General features: G+C 40.9%; 1 protein-coding gene across 5 annotated transcripts in view; it reads left to right on the forward strand.

Annotated features, from left to right (window-relative positions):
* Positions 1–20,701, forward strand: part of nav3 (neuron navigator 3) — a 442,110-nt gene that overhangs the window by 397,622 nt on the left and 23,787 nt on the right. For 4 of the 5 annotated variants that reach the window (XM_034162968.1, XM_034162972.1, XM_034162970.1 and 1 more), the window contains 9 exons: positions 1,663–1,686; positions 3,646–3,669; positions 3,861–3,938; positions 10,790–10,873; positions 11,934–12,045; positions 14,327–14,451; positions 17,435–17,458; positions 17,897–18,063; positions 20,147–20,300. In XM_034162968.1, the coding sequence (XP_034018859.1) occupies positions 1,663–1,686; positions 3,646–3,669; positions 3,861–3,938; positions 10,790–10,873; positions 11,934–12,045; positions 14,327–14,451; positions 17,435–17,458; positions 17,897–18,063; positions 20,147–20,300 (792 nt within the window). The remainder of the gene's footprint in view (positions 1–1,662; positions 1,687–3,645; positions 3,670–3,860; positions 3,939–10,789; positions 10,874–11,933; positions 12,046–14,326; positions 14,452–17,434; positions 17,459–17,896; positions 18,064–20,146; positions 20,301–20,701) is intronic. The other variant, XM_034162969.1, reaches the window with a different exon arrangement.

Genomic DNA, 20,701 nt, shown 5'->3' on the forward strand with positions numbered 1-20,701 from the left:
GTGTGTTTTCAGAGAATAATTGTCTTTTCCATGATTGTACGATTTTACGTGGCCAACTTGAGGATGAAACTCAACCAGTGTTGGTTTCTTGATATTACATGAAACAGATTAGTTTTAAAGAAAGACTGATTGCTTTCCGCCTCCACCTGTTTTATTTTTTGTACTTTAAAGTTGCAAAGTCCCAGATGAATTATGAAGATATTGTACCAATTTGTCCATTGAGCCATATTAATGTTTTTTAAAGGAGACCTGCATTGAAAAAAATGCAGTCAGATTTTTTGAACAAAAAATGACTTACATTTACGCAAATTGTCCCTCTCATCATGGACGCTGCCGAGACGTCATGGACAAGACCCTCTCCCAGCATGCATTGCACCAATTGTAATTTGTGGATTTACGTCAGTTTGCATCTGCACCTTTTTCTTGTCTTATACGGAAGGATCTACTTTTTTTAAAACATCATATTGTCTTGCGGCACGTTTGGTGAGTACACATTTCTTTTATTTGTGCTTGAAAATTATTTTGGGGGACTTTTTCATACGCCCGTTTGATTGAGTGGTGTCGCAATGAAAATCTACTGTCTTTCGCCTCCGGTACCATCGCGGGATATGGAGGCGAGACCTGCAAAGAATCCCAGTCATTAAAAATATATAAAGCTCTCTCAGCGTCCATGGAGCTCTGGGGCTCTGATTGCCGAGACGTGCGGTGCTGTGGATTTTGCCGCATTAAAACAGCGAGCGTAGCAGAGGCAGAGAGCGGGAGAGGAAGAACGGCGCCCGCTGTCGATGTCGTTGCAGATCTGAGCACACAGATCTGTATCTCACATTCATTGCTGCTTACTTTTGGATGTTGAAACCAGGATGTGCATAAGTAACATTACTAACAGATAAAATCAATTTCAATGCGGGATCGGACTGAAGGCGGGAGGGCGTCGTCTTGTCCCTGACGTCATGGAAATGATACGGCTTTACAAACTGTTTTCACAGAGGGCTAAATGTTAGCTGCAAATTTGTCATTTTTAAACGAAGATTTCTCAGCTGAATTACAAATTTGGGCTTACAGATTTACTTTACTGCATTCACAAGGGTCTTATAAATACATAACAGCTATTTCTTTCTGAAATCTGACCACATTTATTTCAATGCAGGTCTACTTTAATGTGAACATTTTTACAGATTTTCTTTGAGATTGTACTCACAGATGTGATACATTCTGCAGTTTAAATCTCTTAATTAAAAGGCTGTTTGCTTTTTACCCAAGACCAAAATATGGCCATTGGGTATTGTGAAATCTTTGCGTCCATCCATCTCTCTGTGATTAGCATAACTCCAGTCTTATTACTGCCGGGGTCTTCAAATTTACAGAGAGCATTCTTGGGACACAGACCTTGGACTAGTTCAAAGATGGCTAACCTTAACCTATTTTAAGAGGTCAAAAGGTCACATTCTTTTTCCTATTTTTTTGCTCATTGCTTTTTTTTTTTTTCTTTAAATCTTTTCACATCTTTCATATGTAACTGCTTGGGATCCTTTTTAAAAACTAAAATTAAGTAAATGATTTTTATTAAAAGCTTTGTTAAATAAAATAATAATTTTAAAATTAATATTATTTAGCTGTTTTGAATTATCGCCACGCTAACCTGTGTGCACTTGTACCTTTCAGACAGAGGAGAAAGCGCACTCAGAGGTAAGGACGGGTCACATTGCTGCTGCCTGCCTGTCTGTATGCATGCTTCTCTGCAGCGCCATTCTGAGCCTGCGGCAAGGGGTGGGGGTGCGCATCTCAAAGTCCACTGGGAGATGATAAAGAACAACCGTTTTCTAGTTTTACTTCCTTGATTTTATTGTGCAGCTCATAAGCATGTATCCATGTTCTTTTTACAACTGCTTTTTCAGGGTGTGTGTGTGTCTGTATGTGTGTATGTGTATGCTGCAAGCTCATGTGTCTTTTTGTTGCCTCTGACGACGTATATCAGTGTTAATCAAAGCACAAACAGTGATATTTCTACAGCACCATTTACGTTTTAATTGCAATTGGTGAAAACAAACTTAAAGCCAAGCAAAAAAAAAAAAGATAAGTTTAACAGTGAAGCAGTTTAACCCTATGTTGCATTGCTTTTTATGATCGATACATCAACATTCATTTCATCCTGATCTTATATAACCACACATCCTTACATAGCTTACAGTTTGTTTGTTTTTTTAACTCATCATATAATCTTACTCTACAAAACTAGACAGCACGCCCTGCCTCTCTGGGCCTTTTTGTTTGGCTCCGTCCACTTTATCACTGATTCTTCTTTGATTTTGGATCTGATTTAGCTTTTCTCTTACTATCCTTTTTTCCTGTCCTTATTTTATTTTATCCTTCCATCTCACATGTCTTAGATCCTGGGTCACACAGTAGTGGCAAATTGAATGCAGTGTTTATTTGAAGCCTTTAAATTAAGTGTCAGATGGATGGAGTTTCAGCCAGTAAGAACAGTTATGGATGGCTGTGTGTGCGCGTATGTGTGTGTGGTGTGTGTGTGTATGTATGTATGTATGTATATATATATATATATATATATATATACATACATACATACATACACAGTATTATGCAATCGGTTCTGTCTGTTTGATTGATTGTGTATCTCAAACAATTGATCAGTTGATTTTCACAAAATTGTCTGGAGACATGAGCCTTAGATCAAAGAAGAATTTAGATTTTGTGAAAATACCCTAAAATGCTCCCATTTTACCATTCCTAAAAACAAAAGTGCATACTTCACTGTTGTATTATTTAATGATAAATACAGCAGTCATAACATTAAAATGAAGAGTAGCCATCTGGAGAAAAAATATTAAACATTTTGCTCTTTATTGCAAACGTTTGTGTCAATTTTTGCACGCAGTCTTAATGTAGTTTTTGTTTTTCATCTAAATTTCATCTTCTTAAGCATGAAAAGCCTGTAGCTGGTTGTAAAATAATTAATTGTGGTACAGCATGATTCAGACCATTGTTAAAGATTTTTATTTAATTTATATCATATTCAACAGACTTGTCTTGACTTTGAAATTAAAAATACCAATTTTTTAAAATTTTTGCTATCAAAACTGATTTTTTTTTTCCCAGTTAATTTGACATCTTTAAAATAATAATGTACATAGGACATATACTGCACTTTGTCTAGGTACAAGTATTTTTTATTGTAGGATGGGTTTTCCTTTTGCTGCTTCTTACCTTATGACATCATGGTAGATGAGTGCTGTTTTCATTTCAACAAATATGAATCCAGACATATTCAATGCAAACATGAGAAGACGATGCTTAGCTGTTGGTATTGACCAACATTGAAAAGACAGCATAGAATGTACTTGTTTTTTAGGGAATTGTCTCATCAACATAAAGGGTTTGAACAGGATGTATGTAGGGACATTAAACCCACCTCATAAACTCACATATCTGACATTTGTTGTATGCCAAAGAAAATCAGAAGCTCCCACAAATACTGTTTGACCCAGGCCAGGTGTATGTCTGTGTGTTTTGAGATAACCGGTGCTCTGGTTTGTGATAACCTGTCTCCTCAGCCACATTACGACTTGCTGTTTGACAGAGGCATGCAACATAGTGTTAATTTTAACTTTTCTCTTTTCAATCAAGGGCCAAACAGTCCAAAATTCCACGGTAATTCCGCCACACTTTCTGTTCTCACAGTGTTTTTTTTTTGTTTTTTTTACACAGTGTCAAAGTTTTCTAAATGGGTGTTAGAAACTCTTCGTCACTTTGTATCGCAAATGTTACTCTGGTTGTACATTTTTCTTCTTCTTATGTCTTGGAGACATTACCACACATTTACCTTTTGTCTTTGTTTGCAGCAAATCAGAAAGCTGCGTCGAGAACTGGATGCCTCTCAGGAGAAAGTGGCGACCCTAACATCTCAGCTAGCTGCCAACGTGAGTTTGTTTACCTGAGAAGATGCCATCAAAACAGCTGGCTCATCTGCATGGTAACCTGCTGTCAGGGAGTTGTTAAAGGATGCGCTGCCTATCGGTGCCCTTGAAGAACTATAAATTTCTCTGACGCTCACAAATTCCTTTTCTGTGTGTTTGAAGTTGTTGTGTGTGTGTGGGTGTATGCTTGTTTGATTTTTGTCTGAGTTTGCGTGTGCGTGTTTGCATCCGTGCACCAGGGATTGTCTCTCTGCTTTTGTCTCACCTGGTGGGATTTTGACGAGAACAGTAGAAAAGTCAACCAAGCAAAGAGAATCAGAGATAGACAGCCTGGCGCACAGAACAGGGGAGACGAGGATGAGTGCAGCGCGTTATATGTGGGTGAAAGACAAAGATACACAACCCCCCCCAGACAAAAGCCGTCTTTGTGCTGAGAGGCAGATAGAACGACAAACTCCAGCATCTGACTCCGGCTGGCCTTCCTCCCACTTTCAATGCCAAGCGCCCGATCAAGCGTGGAAGCCGACAGGGTCTTCGCTTTGGTCCACTGCTTTGATTGCAAACTTCTACAAAGCTGGAACTGAAGTCTGAAAGGCAGTGAATATAATGTGCTGAATGGAAGGAGAAGTCACAATAAAACATGATTTGGATTCTGTTTTCGTTGTGTGAAATGATCTGATGGCAGATTATACAGAGGATGCAAATTCATCAGATCATAGAAGCTCCTAAAACTGTTCTCAGGGGGATTCCTAGGCTTTAGGTATGTACGTGGTTGTCGTCATCGCACTCCCTTGGTTGCGAGGAAGATTGTCTCTTACTAAATTTCCGGATGGGTTATTTACATCCTCAGGTGAACTACAGACGGCTGTGCATGGGTGCGTTTAACGTGTGAATGCCGTTGCACACCAAGAAACACACGACCCTTGAGAGATACTTAGTCTGGGCCGATGGCTGAGAAATCCCAGAGGATCGGGGTCTAAGGACGTGCTACACGCCTTCATAGGCATTGGCTTACAAACCATCATCTCCTATGCCTGATCTGCCATTGAGGATTTTTGTTCCATCAGTGCTCCGCCTGTTGGGGTGAAATACGGTAGGCACGCAAGGTCCCCATCGCATTTCACCCCAACAGGCAATCCCCTTACTTGATCCATTTCCTAGTTGTCACGATGCGGACGGGGGTTTGCATTTTGACACCCAGTGTATGCTGTAAAATCCTGTTCAGTTTAACACCGTAACTCAAGAACAGGAAATGCTGAAATCTATTAACTCACCAAATTGGAAGACCATACAGACAAGTCAAGAGATCAAATCTAAGCTTGCATTTCCCATGTGTCTTCTGGCGAACTGTAGCTGAAATTTCACATCTTCGTTTTCATCTTCTCTATGCCCCTCCACCGTGAAGCTGTGTAACTGAGATGCGACGGTCATGACATCTGATCGTTCCAGTGAGGAGTGTGACAGTGGAAATGTCAGCCTCAGGAGTCCTCGCATGTTCTCCTCCCACAGTCCAAACACTGTGTAATGCACATGTAACAGACGTGGCTTAATCATCTACACACATGTACAGGGTGAACAACTGGCATTTTCAAAATGCCAAGTGTTAAGAATCAAGGAAGAAGTCACTTTTGAAAAATTTGTTGCTGCATGATGTGATGTCACATATTTGGTTTTTAACTTTGTCCCTATCATGTGTACGAGGGCTGTCAATAAGTATAGGTCCTTTTTATTTTTTTCAAAAACTATATGGATTTCATTCATATGTTTTTTACGTCAGACATGCTTGAACCCTCGTGCACATGCATGAGTTTTTCCACGCCTGTCGGTGACGTCATTCGCCTGTGAGCACTCCTTGTGGGAGGAGTCATCCAGCCCCTCGTCGGAATTCCTTTGTCTGAGAAGTTTCTGAGAGACTGGCGCTTTGTTTGATCCAAATTTTTTCTAAACCTGTGAGACACATCGAAGTGGACACGGTTCGAAAAATTAAGCTGGTTTTCAGTGAAAATTTTAACGGCTGATGAGAGATTTTGAGGTGATACTGTCGCTTTAAGGACTTCCCACGGTGCGAGACGTCGCGCAGCGCTCTCAGGCGCCGTCGTCAGCCTGTTTCAAGCTGAAAACCTCCACATTTCAGGCTCTGTTGATCCAGGACGTCGTGAGAGAACAGAGAAGTTTCAGAAGAAGTCGGTTTCAGCATTTTATCCGGATATTCCACTGTTAAAGGAGATTTTTTTAATGAAAGACGTGCGGACGGGTCCGCGCGTCGGGACGCAGCCAGCGCGGTGCGGCGGCACAGGAAAAACACCTCCGTGTTGATAACCATTTGTAAAATCCAGGCGGCTTTTGATGGCTTTCAGTGGAGTGAGTATATGAGAAATTGTTTAACAGCTGGACATGTTCCAACTTGTCCTTAAGGCTTCCAACGGAGGTGTTTTTCCTGTGGCGGAGCGTCGCAGCGGCTGCGAGATGACGCTGCAATCCGCCCGCACGTCTTTCATTAAAAAAAAATCTCCTTTAACAGTGGAATATCCGGATAAAATGCTGAAACCGACTTCTTCTGAAACTTCTCTGTTCTCTCACGACGTCCTGGATCAATAGAGCCTGAAATGTGGAGGTTTTCAGCTTGAAACAGGCTGACGACGGCGCCTGAGAGCGCTGCGCGACGTCTCGCACCATGGGAAGTCCTTAAAGCGACAGTATCACCTCAAAATCTCTCATCAGCCGTTAAAATTTTCACTGAAAACCAGCTTAATTTTTCGAACCGTGTCCACTTCGATGTGTCTCACAGGTTTAGAAAAAATTTTGATCAAACAAAGCACCAGTCTCTCAGCAACTTCTCAGACAAGGAATTCCAACAAGGGGCTGGACAAGTCCTCCCACAAGGAGTGCTCACAGGCGAATGACGTCACCGACAGGCGTGGAAAAACTCATGCATGCGCACGAGGGTTCAAGCATGTCTGACGTAAAACCATATGAATGACATCCATATAGTTTTTGAAAAAATAAAAAGGACCTATACTTTATTGGCAGACCTCGTATTAGCAAACGTTTTGGATGTCTACATTAATTGCTGATGTGACCTTCATTTAATTTTTTTCTACTTCTGTTTTGCACGGTTCACATTTATGATAATGACCTGCATTTGACCCTACCATTCTCATAGCAAGAAAATGGAAACACATCAGATCTGAGCCAGATCTACATTAGGAATATAAGTGCTGTTAGCTGAAATCAACACAACAAAATACGTTGTTTGAATCCAGAAACTTCTTCTGTTGTCTAAGGCTGAAAGGTTGGAGTTCATTTCGGCACGTCTTCATCTCTTCTTTCGATTCACCCAGCACTGTTTCGATTTGACTGTTAGCATTTTGTTTGCTCCGTGTCAGCCTGGAGAGGTGCTCACTCTGTCCTTCTTTTGTCCCCTTCCTCCTATGGAGTTGAAGGGATTCATCCCAGTAGCGGGTCCAGGATTCAACCAATCCACCTTGCATCTGTGTCTGGAATGCACCACCTTTATAAGCTATCATACTTTAAGATTTTGTCCTTGTTCAATGCTGACCCCATTACCTATTGCTTGGCTCGTGGATATCTTCCCTGCGCCTCAGGATTTGGACAACGGTAAGAAAAGCAGAAGCTTAGGGGCTCAGTGTGACCGCCAAGATCGGATCGAAGAACGTGAACAGATGGTTCAGCTGTGGGATACAGATCAGCGCCTCTTTCACGGAAGACAGGTGGGCGAGGGGGAAGGTGCTCACAGGTGGGGAGTTGGAGAGGTGTGTCGGAACAGGTGGTATTGCTAAAGGTCAAGATATTTGCTGATTCAGCCAAGAAAAGAGTAGAATGAGTGCAGAGGAGCTTCTGTTTGTGGGTGATTCTTAGACTACGGGCACTTATTATGTCCTTTGATCATATTGTATGAAAAACAGAAAAAAGGGGAAATTTCAGACTTTTATAGTTATCTTTACAATGAAAGTGTGTTAAGAAATTTGTTCTAGTAGTCTATGATGACTTTTTCACCTTTTTTTCAGCGTCATTATATGCAAATATTGCCGTTTTGTGCTTGTCCCACACCCAGACTTTTGATCTTCAATGATAAAAATGAATGGTAAAGAAATGTTTTTTCTAATGTTTTAAAATATCTCTGAATAAAATATCAGTAAAATAATCAAAACATAATTGGGGTATTCAATGTCATACAACTGTTGTGATTTTTTTAAACAAAATGTAGTTGTCCCACACTGTTGCCGTAATTTCCACCACAACACTGTAATGTCCCTAAACAGTTTGTATGAAAGATTGTTTGGGTAGTTTCTATGGAGATAAACAGTGACATCAGAGCACATGTATATAGCGCCAAATCACAACAAACAGTTGCCCCAAGGTGCTTTATATTGTAAGGCAATGGTGTGGTGGAAATTACATTTACAAGGCCAATAGTGCCCGTAGTTAAAGAATCACCCGTGTATGTGAGTGTGTTTATGTCTGCAGAAAGCGAGGCCAGGCAGGTAAAATGGATTGAAGTTAACGAATCTACTGATAAATTAAAGTTAGTAAAGTGAAAATACAACTATGTATACACTGTTGTGCGTGCGTGCGTGCGTGCGCTTATGTGGAACTGTGATGTATTCAGCCACGTTGCATCCCACGTCTGGCGTGTCTCGGGGTCTCCAGCTTCAAATGACGAGATGAGCTGGTAGCACAAACACGCCTGACAGACACACACACACACACACACTCATGAACATAAGGATTCACCGGGCGAGGGTACATCGAAAAGCAACTTGAAATACTTGCATTCAAGTACAGAGAGACACAAATGCATACCACAACTTCAGCAGAGCAGATGGCGTGTCGTTGCTAAACATTTGCCATCCTTCAGTGTGTCACGGCTGCATCTTTGCGTGACAGCTGAAGTGAGGTGGGGCAGGCACTGCTCCGATCTGTGTGCCTCTGTGAATTCTACATCACTGCTTTTGTGGAATACAGCCTGAGTTCTGGAGTCAGTACAACTGGCGAACTTTGTTTTTGTGGTATCATTCAGTATTCACTTGGATAATTTTGCGTAACTCCAAAAAAATTGATGTGACTCTATAAAAAAAATTAAGTACATAAAATGAAGTTATTAGAAATGAGATATTTGAAGTTGGTGTTCATGCTTAGATTTCACCTAAATTGATATTCATTCACTCATGTTTTAAGTTGTTTCAAAGTGCAGCATTGAAGGTAATAGAACTTAAGCTTTTTAAGTACAAACAACACAACATTAAAGTAAATACTCAAGACAGAAGTACAGATTCAACACAGATACACTGTTCATTAAAGAAGTTCGGATTTGAGGATGTTTGGTTTAGTGAATTTACTTTGTCATACAGGAGTGCTCAGGGATTCAACTACCGACTTTCATGTTTCAGGACAACATGCTTTATTGGCTGCATCATTATCCCAAAGCTGTGTATGTTATCATAAATGACTATAAGCCATTTGCTTTTGGTTTTGTTGTCAGATTGCACCATATATATACTACACACTACTACGGTTATTTAAGTGGATTATGTCACATTAAATTAAGTTAATGTGGTTAGTGCACTTGGTTTCAGTGCAGAAGGTTCCCCGGTTCAAATCCCACCCCTGTCACATTTCTCCATGTAATGTGGAGTTGCGTCAGGAAGGGCATCCGGCGTAAAACCTGTGCCAATTCAACATGCAGATCCACCTTGGATTTGCTGTGGCGACCCCGAGTGCAAACAAGGGAGCAGCCGAAGGAACTTCCTTACTGGCTGAAGTGAAATAAGATTGAGTTAACTGGTTCAATGTGGCTGCAATCAAAAAATATATGGAACACTAACATCAAATAGTCACCCTCTGGTACCTTATTTTTGATTGCATAAATCTTAAAATTTAAGCGCTCAGTTGCATCCATTTTTTTAAAGGACTGCCAGTTTATTTGGGTTTAGTATTTAAAAAAATAATAATAATCCTCTGAGCCTGATAGAAAATGTTCATATTCACACAGTATTCAAAAGTTTAAAAAAATAAATACTCAAAGGTGAAGCCGAGAAGCCAAATGTCTTTAAAATTGGTATTTCATTATGGATAATTTTATTTATATATATGTATATATGTAGGGGTGGTGGCCAAGTGGTTAATGCACTTGGTTTCAGTGCGGAAGGTTCCCAGTTTGAATCCCACCCCTACCACATTTCTCCATGTAATGTGGAGTTGCATCAGGAAGGGCATCCAGCATACAGTTTGTGCCATTTCAACATGCAGATCCACCTTGGATTTGCTGTGGCGACCCCGAGTACAAAACAAAGGAGCAGCCGAAGGGACTTACTATATATATCTTTTTGTTTATTTGTTAAGAAGATGTCTCAAAAAGACAAACAGATTTCAGTGAAATATTGTGCACAGGTTTACCATCTGTCATGGAAGATTTGGTTAAATCTTTTGGTGACATCTTTTTTCTGTCTCTTGGGTGCAATACAAAACAAATACAACAAATAGCAAAACTGATCCAAGAAGGTAATGCAAATATTTGAACTAGATGTTGTGCTGATTCCACCTCAAAAGACAATCAAGTCTTCCTTCATCCCTCTACAATATATTGGTGAAATCCTTCCTGAAATTTTGAGATATCGTGCAGTGATCGCAGAGCATTCTTGATCACTGTATCGTCTTGCGTCCTACAATATACAGTGACTACATGATGTTGTCCTACGTTCTGTCTGCAGCTAATTACTGTGTGTGTGTGTGTGTGTGTGTGTGTGTGTGTGTGTGTGTGTGTGTGTGTGTGTGTGTGTGTGTGTGTGTGTGTGTGTGTGTGTGTGTGTGTGTGTGTGTGTGTGTGTTTGTAGGCTCACCTGGTGGCGGCCTTCGAGAAAAGCCTGAGTAACATGACCTGCCGCCTGCAGAGCCTTACCATGACTGCAGAGCAAAAGGTACGAAAGCCTCGCCTCAAATATCACACATCCATATGAACCGCTGAGTTGAAATAATTAGAAATAGGACATAAAAATACTTGCAATGGAAACGTGTTGAAAACATCTAGGGTTCAGCAGGTGTGAAGCATTCAATTAAATCCAACATTTTTCATTGTTTTAAACTTAAAACATGACTGTGTGTAAGCATTAGGATGGTTATAGACCTTTAAAACCAGCTGTTTTTCCTGCCCAACTGCCCGTACCTCTGATCAGATCTTCTCTAAGAAGTTGGCTTCTTGAGCAGAAGAAAATTTCAGGAGAGCTTGAACGACGCTGAAGCACTCATCACAGTGGCAGCAGCATGTTCAGAGATATAGCCCTTCCACAAATTATGAAAGCAGTGACAAGCCCCGGCAGTTTTTTAATCTTCTATAAAGGAAAGCGGACTTAGCTCTGGTAGGATGCGTCTTTGTGAAACAAGGCCGTCCCAACTCTTAATTAAAGCAGAAGCCATATCTTCAGCTCTCAGCGGCTTTTCGGGAAACAGCTGAACAGAGGACTCTTTCTGTCTGATCAAGATAATTCGACAGAAGTTGTGGGGGGGGGTCGAAGCAGGTGGCACCAGTGGGGTCAAATTTACAGAAAAAGCCACATTTGTAAGATAATCAGCAAGGTCTCCACCTGTCGCTACACATTTTATTCTACTTCCACTACATGTCATGTATAATGACATGTAGTGGAAGTAGAATAATGTAGTGTATAATGCTCGGAATCATCTCCAGACCTTTTATCTGCTTATCTTCCCATTGAATGATGATGGAACAAATGTTTAATGTGGTATTTTTATTCAACCCTTTGAATTAAACCTGAAACACTGTAAGAACATCATTTTGATCAGACTAAATTTAATTCTCTGATTATATCCTTTGTTGTGTGTTTCTGTAATATCTCACACATTTTCACTGTTCACGTTCTCTGCTGCCCGCCGTCTTTGTTTTTATCCTTGGGGTTTTTCTTTAACAAATGTATTTGATTTCTCAGTGATTGAACCTGTTCTGTGGTGTCCCTCTCTTTGTAGGAGTCTGAGTTGGCAGAGTTGAGGGAGACTATAGAGATGCTGAAAGCTCAGAATACTGATGCCCAGACAGCCATCCAGGTGGCGCTCAACGGCCCTGACCACCTACACAAAGGTAACGAAGAAGCTGGCATGCGGTGATAGAGTTCAGCTAAGCTCAATTTACATAAAACATTTCACTCTGGGGTGTCATTACCCATTATTAGTTTAATTTTAGCTCAGTCAAATGTTACTTTTAGCTTGCTGAAGTTAGTTAGTTACACTATAACAAGGCAAAAGCTCGAAACTGGCTAACATTAGTACTTAACTGTACACATTTGATGCCATGTAATTCACAATCTATGAAAGGAAGAACGTAACATGTATTAAACATGCTAGTTTCTTCCATTAACCTACTATAGTATCCTTTGGCTTACACCACACATTCAACCATCCAACTGTAATTTGAGAAATATATTTTTTGTGTGTTTGTTCCACTACTTTTGTGTGTATTACTTGGGCCAATTTCCACCAAACTTGTTGTGTGCATGTAGTTTGACATCAGAATTCCCTTAAGGTGACAGTTTTGGCACAGGTCAAGGTCAATGGGGTCAAATATATAAAAAAAAAAAAAATTTTGTTCCTCTCCTGTTACTAGGTTCTTTGGTGGATTTCACCAAAACGTGATATGTTGATGAAAGTCAATCCAGAATTTACCTTGATGTGTTTGTTTTGGCAACGGTTAAGGTTGTCGGTGTCAAAAGTCAACATTATGCTATTTTTTGCCTTCACTTTGATCTCCCCAAGCCTTGGCACACATGCAGTATGTAGGTAGGTTCTGGAATTGCTCAGGTGACATCAAATTTACCAAGGGTCAGTTGTTGGGGACAGGGTCATTGGGGTCAAATGTCACATTGACATAGCCATTAGATTCAAGTTTCAAAGTGTTTATTGTCATACACAGCAAGAAGAAACAAGTGAAATTCTTACTTTGCTGTCCACACTGGTGCCGAGTTATATATAAATAGTACAAAATAGAATGAAAAAATGCAGTAAATAAAAAATACAATGGCAAAAAATATGTGATATATACAAGTGTGATATCTACAATGGACTGGAAATGTGCAATGTGCAATGGAATGTACAACACAGTTGTGCAAACTGCAAGTGTGTACAAAATGTACAGTGATGAAGTAGTCCATGGTGGTGACTCCTGTCAACTGATAGCAGAAGGGAAGAAAGAGTTACTGTCTTCATGCCTATGGGTACTGCTACTGTTCCAGAGTAGACTTAATTGAGCCGCTGCAGTGCTGGGGGTGAGGCAGGCACACACGATGTTCAACTAGCGTTAAGAAATGCGATGTCCACTTCCAAACACCTGTCTGGAATCATATTACAGGATTCTCCCAGGCAGGAATATGGGAAATATATTGCAACATTCACAATTATGGGAGGGAGAGGGGTCCAAGTCTTAGTTACAGGGGTCAGACTCTTCCCCCTGTAATTCAATCCATGCTTTCAAATGTAGTGTTCCCTTAAATTGTGGGTGGACTCCCCAAAATACCTGAGAGTAGGACGATTGTCAAACTGTCTAATAATGGGAAATTTCAGTTCCATATGACAGGAAGCAACATCGCTGTTTTTCTTCTTGTGTACTTTATTTTCCTTCCTTACAACACTCATTATTATTGCAGTTTTCACAGTCCAAAAAGGAGAAGCTGTAATTTAGCCACTGTTCACTGTGTTCCCTATAATTTGATTTTGTCACTGAAGAAAACAGGACATATTGTGAAGTAAAAATACAACCTGCACCCCCCCCCCTTTTTTTTTACCCACAATGCATCACTGTAACATGAGTACATGCATTTTTAGTCTGATTGGTCCCACAGTGGATAAAACGCATAAAACTGAAGTGTTTGTGCCATGCAGCCGGTCTTGGAAAACCTTGATTAAACACAGAAACCAGAGACCTGACTCAGATATGTGAGCAATTTTATGAAGTGACCTTTTCGTGTTTTCGGCCTGCATGCTAATTTATACCATGGTGCTTACCGCAAAAACACAAAAGGGAGTCATTAAATCCTGGAAGTTCATTTTGGAAAAACATCTGATGGTGCTGTGAATTTCCGCCTTTGTATATTTATTTCTCTCTCTCTCTCTCTCTCTCTCACATAATTCTAAAATAAATCTCTATAATTTCATCTTATCTCACCCAAACTAAATAAACCCAAATGTTGATCATTCCATGGCAGCATTATCATTTTTTACTGTATTACTTAAACAAGTTAAACAGAGCCCAGAATATTTCAAGGTTCAAGATAAAATGAAACCAATACATTTTGGTACACTGAACATCATCTCTCAGTGTGCAGGTACCGCCTCAAGGAAGGCACTGAGAAGAACTTTGTGTTTTACAGACCTGCGGATTAGACGCCAGCACTCGTCAGAAAGTATGTCCAGTATCAACAGCGCAGCCAGTCACTCTAGTATGGGCAGCCTGAGCAAAGATGTTGAAGACAAGAAGAAGAAGAAGAAAAGCTGGGTAAGTACATGAAAAACCTGTGCGTGTGCCATGAATGTGAAACGGCAGCTGTAAATGTAGTTGTAGTCCAAGTAGTAGTCCATGACTATTATTCATGATTGTTCAATGTGCCTGTAGGCGTCTGCAGTGCCATCAGGCAATGAGACAGTTTTTTTTAAAGTCAGCACCGTTCAGGTCATAAATACAAACAATACAACGGTGATGACATCGTTGTCGAATTGACAGTCTGTTTGAGCGAGTTGTGTTTTCGTGTCAGGGGTAGTTGCACTCACCCCACCACCCACCCCCCCAGAATTTGGCAGAACAGATCTTGAAGTACTTGTTGTCCTACTAAACCCTAACAAACCTGTGATCTACTGCCGAGACATCAAGCAGGAATTTGGCCACTTCCAATTGGCAAGTCTTAAGTTTGGGTGGGCAGGTTTCAGACAGTCCAATGAAACAGTTGATGTCCAACAGCTTGTCTTGTGTAAAGGTCTGGCTGTGGTGGCTACAAGTGGTGCCAAACACTTGAGATATTTTCCACAAATTCAATTTTTCACAAGTATTTTCCCCCACATACCTGGTCAAATTTGCTACTAATAAAACAAGGTCTGTCAGTGTCTTTTCTCTCTCTCTCTCTCTCTCTCTCTCTCTCTCTCTCTCTCTCTCTCTCTCTCTCTCTCTCTCTCTCTCTCGCTCTCTAAAAATATCTAAAATTGATGAGGTTGTTCAAATTCTCATAGGTCATTTGTAATGTCCCCAAAACAGATTCACATAATGCCGAATGTGATCCCAGTGGGCCATCCTGCCACCGTTGCTAAGTAACGATGCTGAGATTGGCACAAACTGAGTGCTGTGAAGTACCGTGCGGTGGCGATGGGATATGCAGGGCTGAAAGAGGGTCAAGCAGTGGGGTCAACCACCTTCTACTTGTTATTCAAGACTCACTTTGAATTTGATATTCAGTTACAGGATGCAAATGAGATTGATGAGAAGGAAAGTGGCTGGAAGAAGTTGGCTGATGAAGTGTTGGTCGAGTTTTTCAGTCCAGCCCAGTGGCACATACTGGAAAGTGGAAGCTCTTACCATATTTCCAACTTAATTCCACTTTTAATCAAAGTGAATTAATGAGCAACTGAATATAAACATTTTTCCCACTTCAACAGTAAGTACAACAAGAAAATCTGCATAGTTTTGGGTTTTTATATATATATATATATATATATATATATATATATATATGCAAGGTTGGGTAGGATTACTTTGAAATGTAATCCAAAAGTAATCAGATTACAAGTAATCCAAATATATGTACATACATACATGTAATCCACATGTATTCTTTCAGAGTAATCCTACCCAACCTTGTGTGTGTGTGTGTGTGTGTGTATATATATATATATATATATTTATTTATTTAATTAGCTTTAGTAGAAACAGCACTACATATATCAGTGTCAGTAAAGGATGATATTTAATGATAAAGTTTAATTATGTATCAACATTTTTTAACAAAATCTAGCCAGTAACCCTCTGGTGAACTGGCAGCCTGTCCAGGGTGAACCTCGCCCTGTTGCCCAATGGCTGCTAGGATAGGCTCCAGCATTCCCTTCTCCCCCTTGGGGAAAACTATTTGTTTCCACACAATAACTAAAGAACGTCTTGTTAGATTGAAACCATTTCTTGGTGGTGAGTTGGGGGAGGGTAGAGGGATGGTTCTTTTGAAAATTGGGGTCATTGCTCCCACAGAAAATGGAAAAATGGTTCCTTTGTGGTTCACTTGACTAAAATGTCCAGGATATAAACTGTTGTTGGACTTTAATGCAGTTTCACTGCTGTCTGTCACTGAGGACTCTACCCAACAAATTACAACAAACAAGCAGTACTGATGACAAAAACCTCATTTGGAATCACAGCCGTCTCCTTTTTTTTTTTCTCTCTCTGATGTTTGCTTCATCAGTTTGGCATCTCTGGCTGAGAGCTGTTATTTTCTGCACACACACACACACACACACACCGAATCGGACAGAGGGCGTATGAGAGAGCACTGAGCCAAATGCCAGTTTGTGGTCTCCACTGCCATGCAGAATACTTGCCCTTGTAATAAAAATGCATGAGCTAAGCTCGAAAGTCATGGCCGAGTGTGACAACCCAAGAAAAATTTATATTTGTCGGGTCTCATGAATACTAATCAATCTCTAATTAAAACAGCAGTTATCTGTTAATTTGCATAAATTTTTCCTCAGTCTTAACTGAGGTTAAGGAGATATGTGCAACAAGTAAGCAGAAAAGCAGCAGGTTGTGCTAGCAGGAGGATGCTGGAATAAATACCTCCATGCCAAGGAACATCTATCCTTTAGAGTTGTGGTGTGCGGGTTGTCAGCTTCCTTCACTCATCTCCTCCTTGCATGGTCACTCAGTTTTGTTTTGTTTTTTTAGAACTACCTACTCCAGACAAATTTATCATCCAGTACCATACTGTTTGTGTTTCTTAATGATTAATGCCAACAGTGGCGGATCTGCAAGGGGGGTACAAAAGGGGACTGTACCTATCACCACTGTGCAAATGTCAACACTGCCACCCAGTGGACACTGCGTGAAGCAACCTCCTTTGTGCAGAAGTGGGGACGATATGGAATGAAAATAAACTAAAGATTTGGGCGTTAAGCATTCATCCAGCTTCATACATTGGGGATAGCTCACTATGAAAATGACTCTCCCCCCCCCATTTCCTTTCAAAAAGTGAAAATTGAAAATGCTAACGAGACAGGCTGCATCAGATAATTGAGAGATAAATGGAGAGTGCTCTGAATGGTCCTCATCACCATTATCAGTTTGGCATCAGCAAAAGCTGCATTTATATAAGGTTGTAAACACACAGAGGAAAAGAGACACTAACAACAATTAGCTTTCATGAAAGTGGAGAGTTTGCCGTAGAAGGTGACGTGAGCAGGAATGTGCGTTTGTGGGGCGTAACACCAAGTGTGTTCTGCATCTTCAGGTGGCTGACTCCATCCCTGCTCAGGTTAGTGTCTTGTGTATGTGTGCAGTGATGATTTCACATTCTCCTTACCTCTGCTCTCTTTTCTCATCTCCCCCCCACCCCCCAGCTCCCAACTTTCAAAGCAACCTCTTCCTTCCCTTTTCTGGAGCCGTTGGCATGAATTCAGCAACCCTCCTCTCTTCCTGCTCCCTTCATTTTGATTGGCATTATAATAAAAACCTACGTTCTCCTTCTTTAATTCTTTTTTCTATTTGTTGTCGCGGCCTGGCTTTTTGCCTAAAACAGACAGTGACCATTGCTTGGAAACAGCACGGAGTGACCTCCTGGCCTGGCTGGATGTGATGTCACCACCACTTGTGTCTTAACATGATGTGATTTCTGAGGAGGCTGTTGACATTGATGTCTTTTCTTTTCTTCTTCTTTTTTTGCACCTGTGTCTTTGTGTTTACTGTCTTGCAGTTACGCAGCTCCTTCAAGCAAGCGTTCAGCAAGAAGAAAACCAAATCGCAGTCAGCCCACGACGAGATGGAGGAGATGACTGACTCACTGCCGTCATCGCCCAAATTGCAGCACGACAACAGACAAGGCAGCGTCGCCATGCTGCGCTCGTCACCCTCAACAACAGAGTGGGTTTTCCTGCAGAAACTCCCAAATTCACAGCGTTTGTTCTGTTTTTGCACATTATGTCCAAGTCTTTTCCTTCATTTTAATTCAAATCTGTCTTACAACTTTTCTGTTCATCCTTTATTCTAATGTCTTTACCCACTGTAGAAAGTGTGTTTGTGATAGCAAGTCCTCCCCCATTTGGACGGCAAAGAAAAAGCAAAATGGTCATGTGGTCTACAAGCACAGATCTCGGTAACAGGCACTACCTGGCATGGTCCTCGGGAGTGTGTGTGCAGTGGAGTGTGTTGGTGTGATTTGGCATGTTAGAAGTGACGTATCATCCAGGACTTCAAAAGTGTTCAGTTCTTACTTTTGGCCAAGTACAATGAGTAAAATTGTGACTATTTTCTTACTTGTGCCTGAATAAAATGGCTTGGTATCCACGTGTAGCAGTGTCAGTCCAGTCAGCAGCAAGCATGCAAGTATGTTCCGAACACATCGGCTATGTTGCTGTAGTTTTATACTCGTGGACGGTTTCCTGACATTAATAGAATTACAGGTCTGAGGTGAATCGCTAGTTATGTCAGCATGGTACCTACAAATGATGGACATATTACTATCGTATATGCATATGCAGCCAGCCGTAGTTAGTGTGACTACACATGCTAACTACAGTTACCCAGCATCCAAATACTCTGCACAATGTTTGTTAGAAACCTACTAACCAGATGTTACTGTACTATGTACTCAGAAGTAAGTGAAAAATGTGTTGGGACACAATTTGGACGTACTAGATAGCTGCCATCTTACCCGTCCTTTGACCCGGATGTTTACGGGATGTAAACGGCACACATAAACATGTAATCACATGTTTATGTGTGCCGTGAAAATTTCTACTTTGCAACGACAGTCTTTGTTAAACAATGCCCCGGACGCGGCTACTGTTTTCTTGTATGTCCACCATCTTCTTTGAACTTTCCCCAGAAGGTCATCTTGCTCTGTTTTCAAGCTCCATCTGCCTCATGGGGTGGCATAGTGTAGTCCGTTTGCACACTGTGGAGGTAGTATATCATCCACATACCGACTGCTAGTAAATGCCTACTGAGTATTCCTATACCCTACAGATTATCCTATATAGTAATGTAGCATAAGTATTTGGATGTCACGTTAGTGTTTACTTTAAGATGGCCCATCATTAGTCAGACATGTCATGTGAGTGTGACGATGTCTGGCATTAATGGTGGTTTTCGCCAAACTTGAATATCTAGTAATATTTAGAAAGCTTTCACAACTAGTTTTTTTTTTTTTTTTACGCTGACTTGATTATTATTATTATTATTTTTTCTTTTTTTTTTTGGAGCTTCACATTTTACAGCTCTATTCAACCTTACCCTGTGAATTACAAAATAACTTGGAAGGAAATCTGTATCGTGATAATGCTGTAGTATCACGGCACCCACCAGCATTAAGAAATGGAAAGACTTTGGCACAATATGGTAAATCTGCCAAGAGCAGGCTGTTCTTCAAAAAACTGAGTGATTGTGCGAGAAAGAGTCTAGATAGAGAAACCGCCAAGGGACAAAGAAGGAGTAACATGCTTGATGAAATCTCGGTTTGAGTTCCTCCCTCTCCCCATGTGCCTGCTGGCAAACCCGAAGTAAGATTAAAATGGCGACTTTTTTTTATCAATGACTCTCTCTGTACCACTCAACTGTGAAGTTGTGACTGTTGAATTAAGGGGTAAATGATGTTACATGCACAGTATCTTCAATCACTACAGCTTGCTATTGTCTCATCCCATTTTTACCTTAGCACAGCAAACGTATAGGGTATGTGAAGCTCAGGTTTCTGACAGTGTTGTAGTTTGGCACGGAGGAGATGAGAAGGAGCTCCTTACATTCACGGCAATGCTGTAAATGGGAAGGATTTGCTGCCCCAAATGCCCCAGTTCCCTGTTCTCTCCATGTTGTACCTGCCTGTGTGGGAGTGCTACCTTCACTTTCCTTATGTATGGCTGTGTTTTTGTTAGTTGTGGGGGTGTTTTCCCCTCATAGCCCTTGTGGTGACCCTCCCATCTCCCCTTGCGTATAATCCCTGTTGCAGGCTTTGTGAATGCACTGAGGCTGAAGCAGAAATCATCCTGCAGTTGAAGAATGAGCTGAGGGAAAAGGAGCTCAAGCTGACCGATATCCGTCTGGAGGCACTTAGCTCCGCCCACCACTTGGACCAGATCCGAGAGGCCATGAATCGTATGCAGGTGAGGTTAAGATCAATAGTGGCCATACTGAGCCACGACAGTCGGCATGGCACCACCCAGGAAAACAGATAAACTCGAGGAAGATATAGAGGAGATAAAGACCTCATTAAACCATATATCAAAAGACATGTCTAATCTAGACAAACTGATGGTGGAAATTAAAGAACTCCAAAATCTGGTTAAAGAGAAGGACAAGATCATTAAGAAACTTGAGCAACGTGTAGATGAACTTGAACAATTTACTAGAAAAGATGACGTTATAATATCTGGACTAGAAACAAGGCATCGGACATATGCAAGGGTGGTGGATTCTGGTGTAGCCAGTGGGGAGGATGCACCACCTGAAGAAAGACAATCATTGGAACAACAAGTTACAAACTTTTTATATCAAAAGGTGTTGT

Source organism: Thalassophryne amazonica, chromosome 22 (assembly GCF_902500255.1).
Source record: "Thalassophryne amazonica chromosome 22, fThaAma1.1, whole genome shotgun sequence".
Lineage (NCBI taxonomy): Eukaryota > Metazoa > Chordata > Actinopteri > Batrachoidiformes > Batrachoididae > Thalassophryne > Thalassophryne amazonica.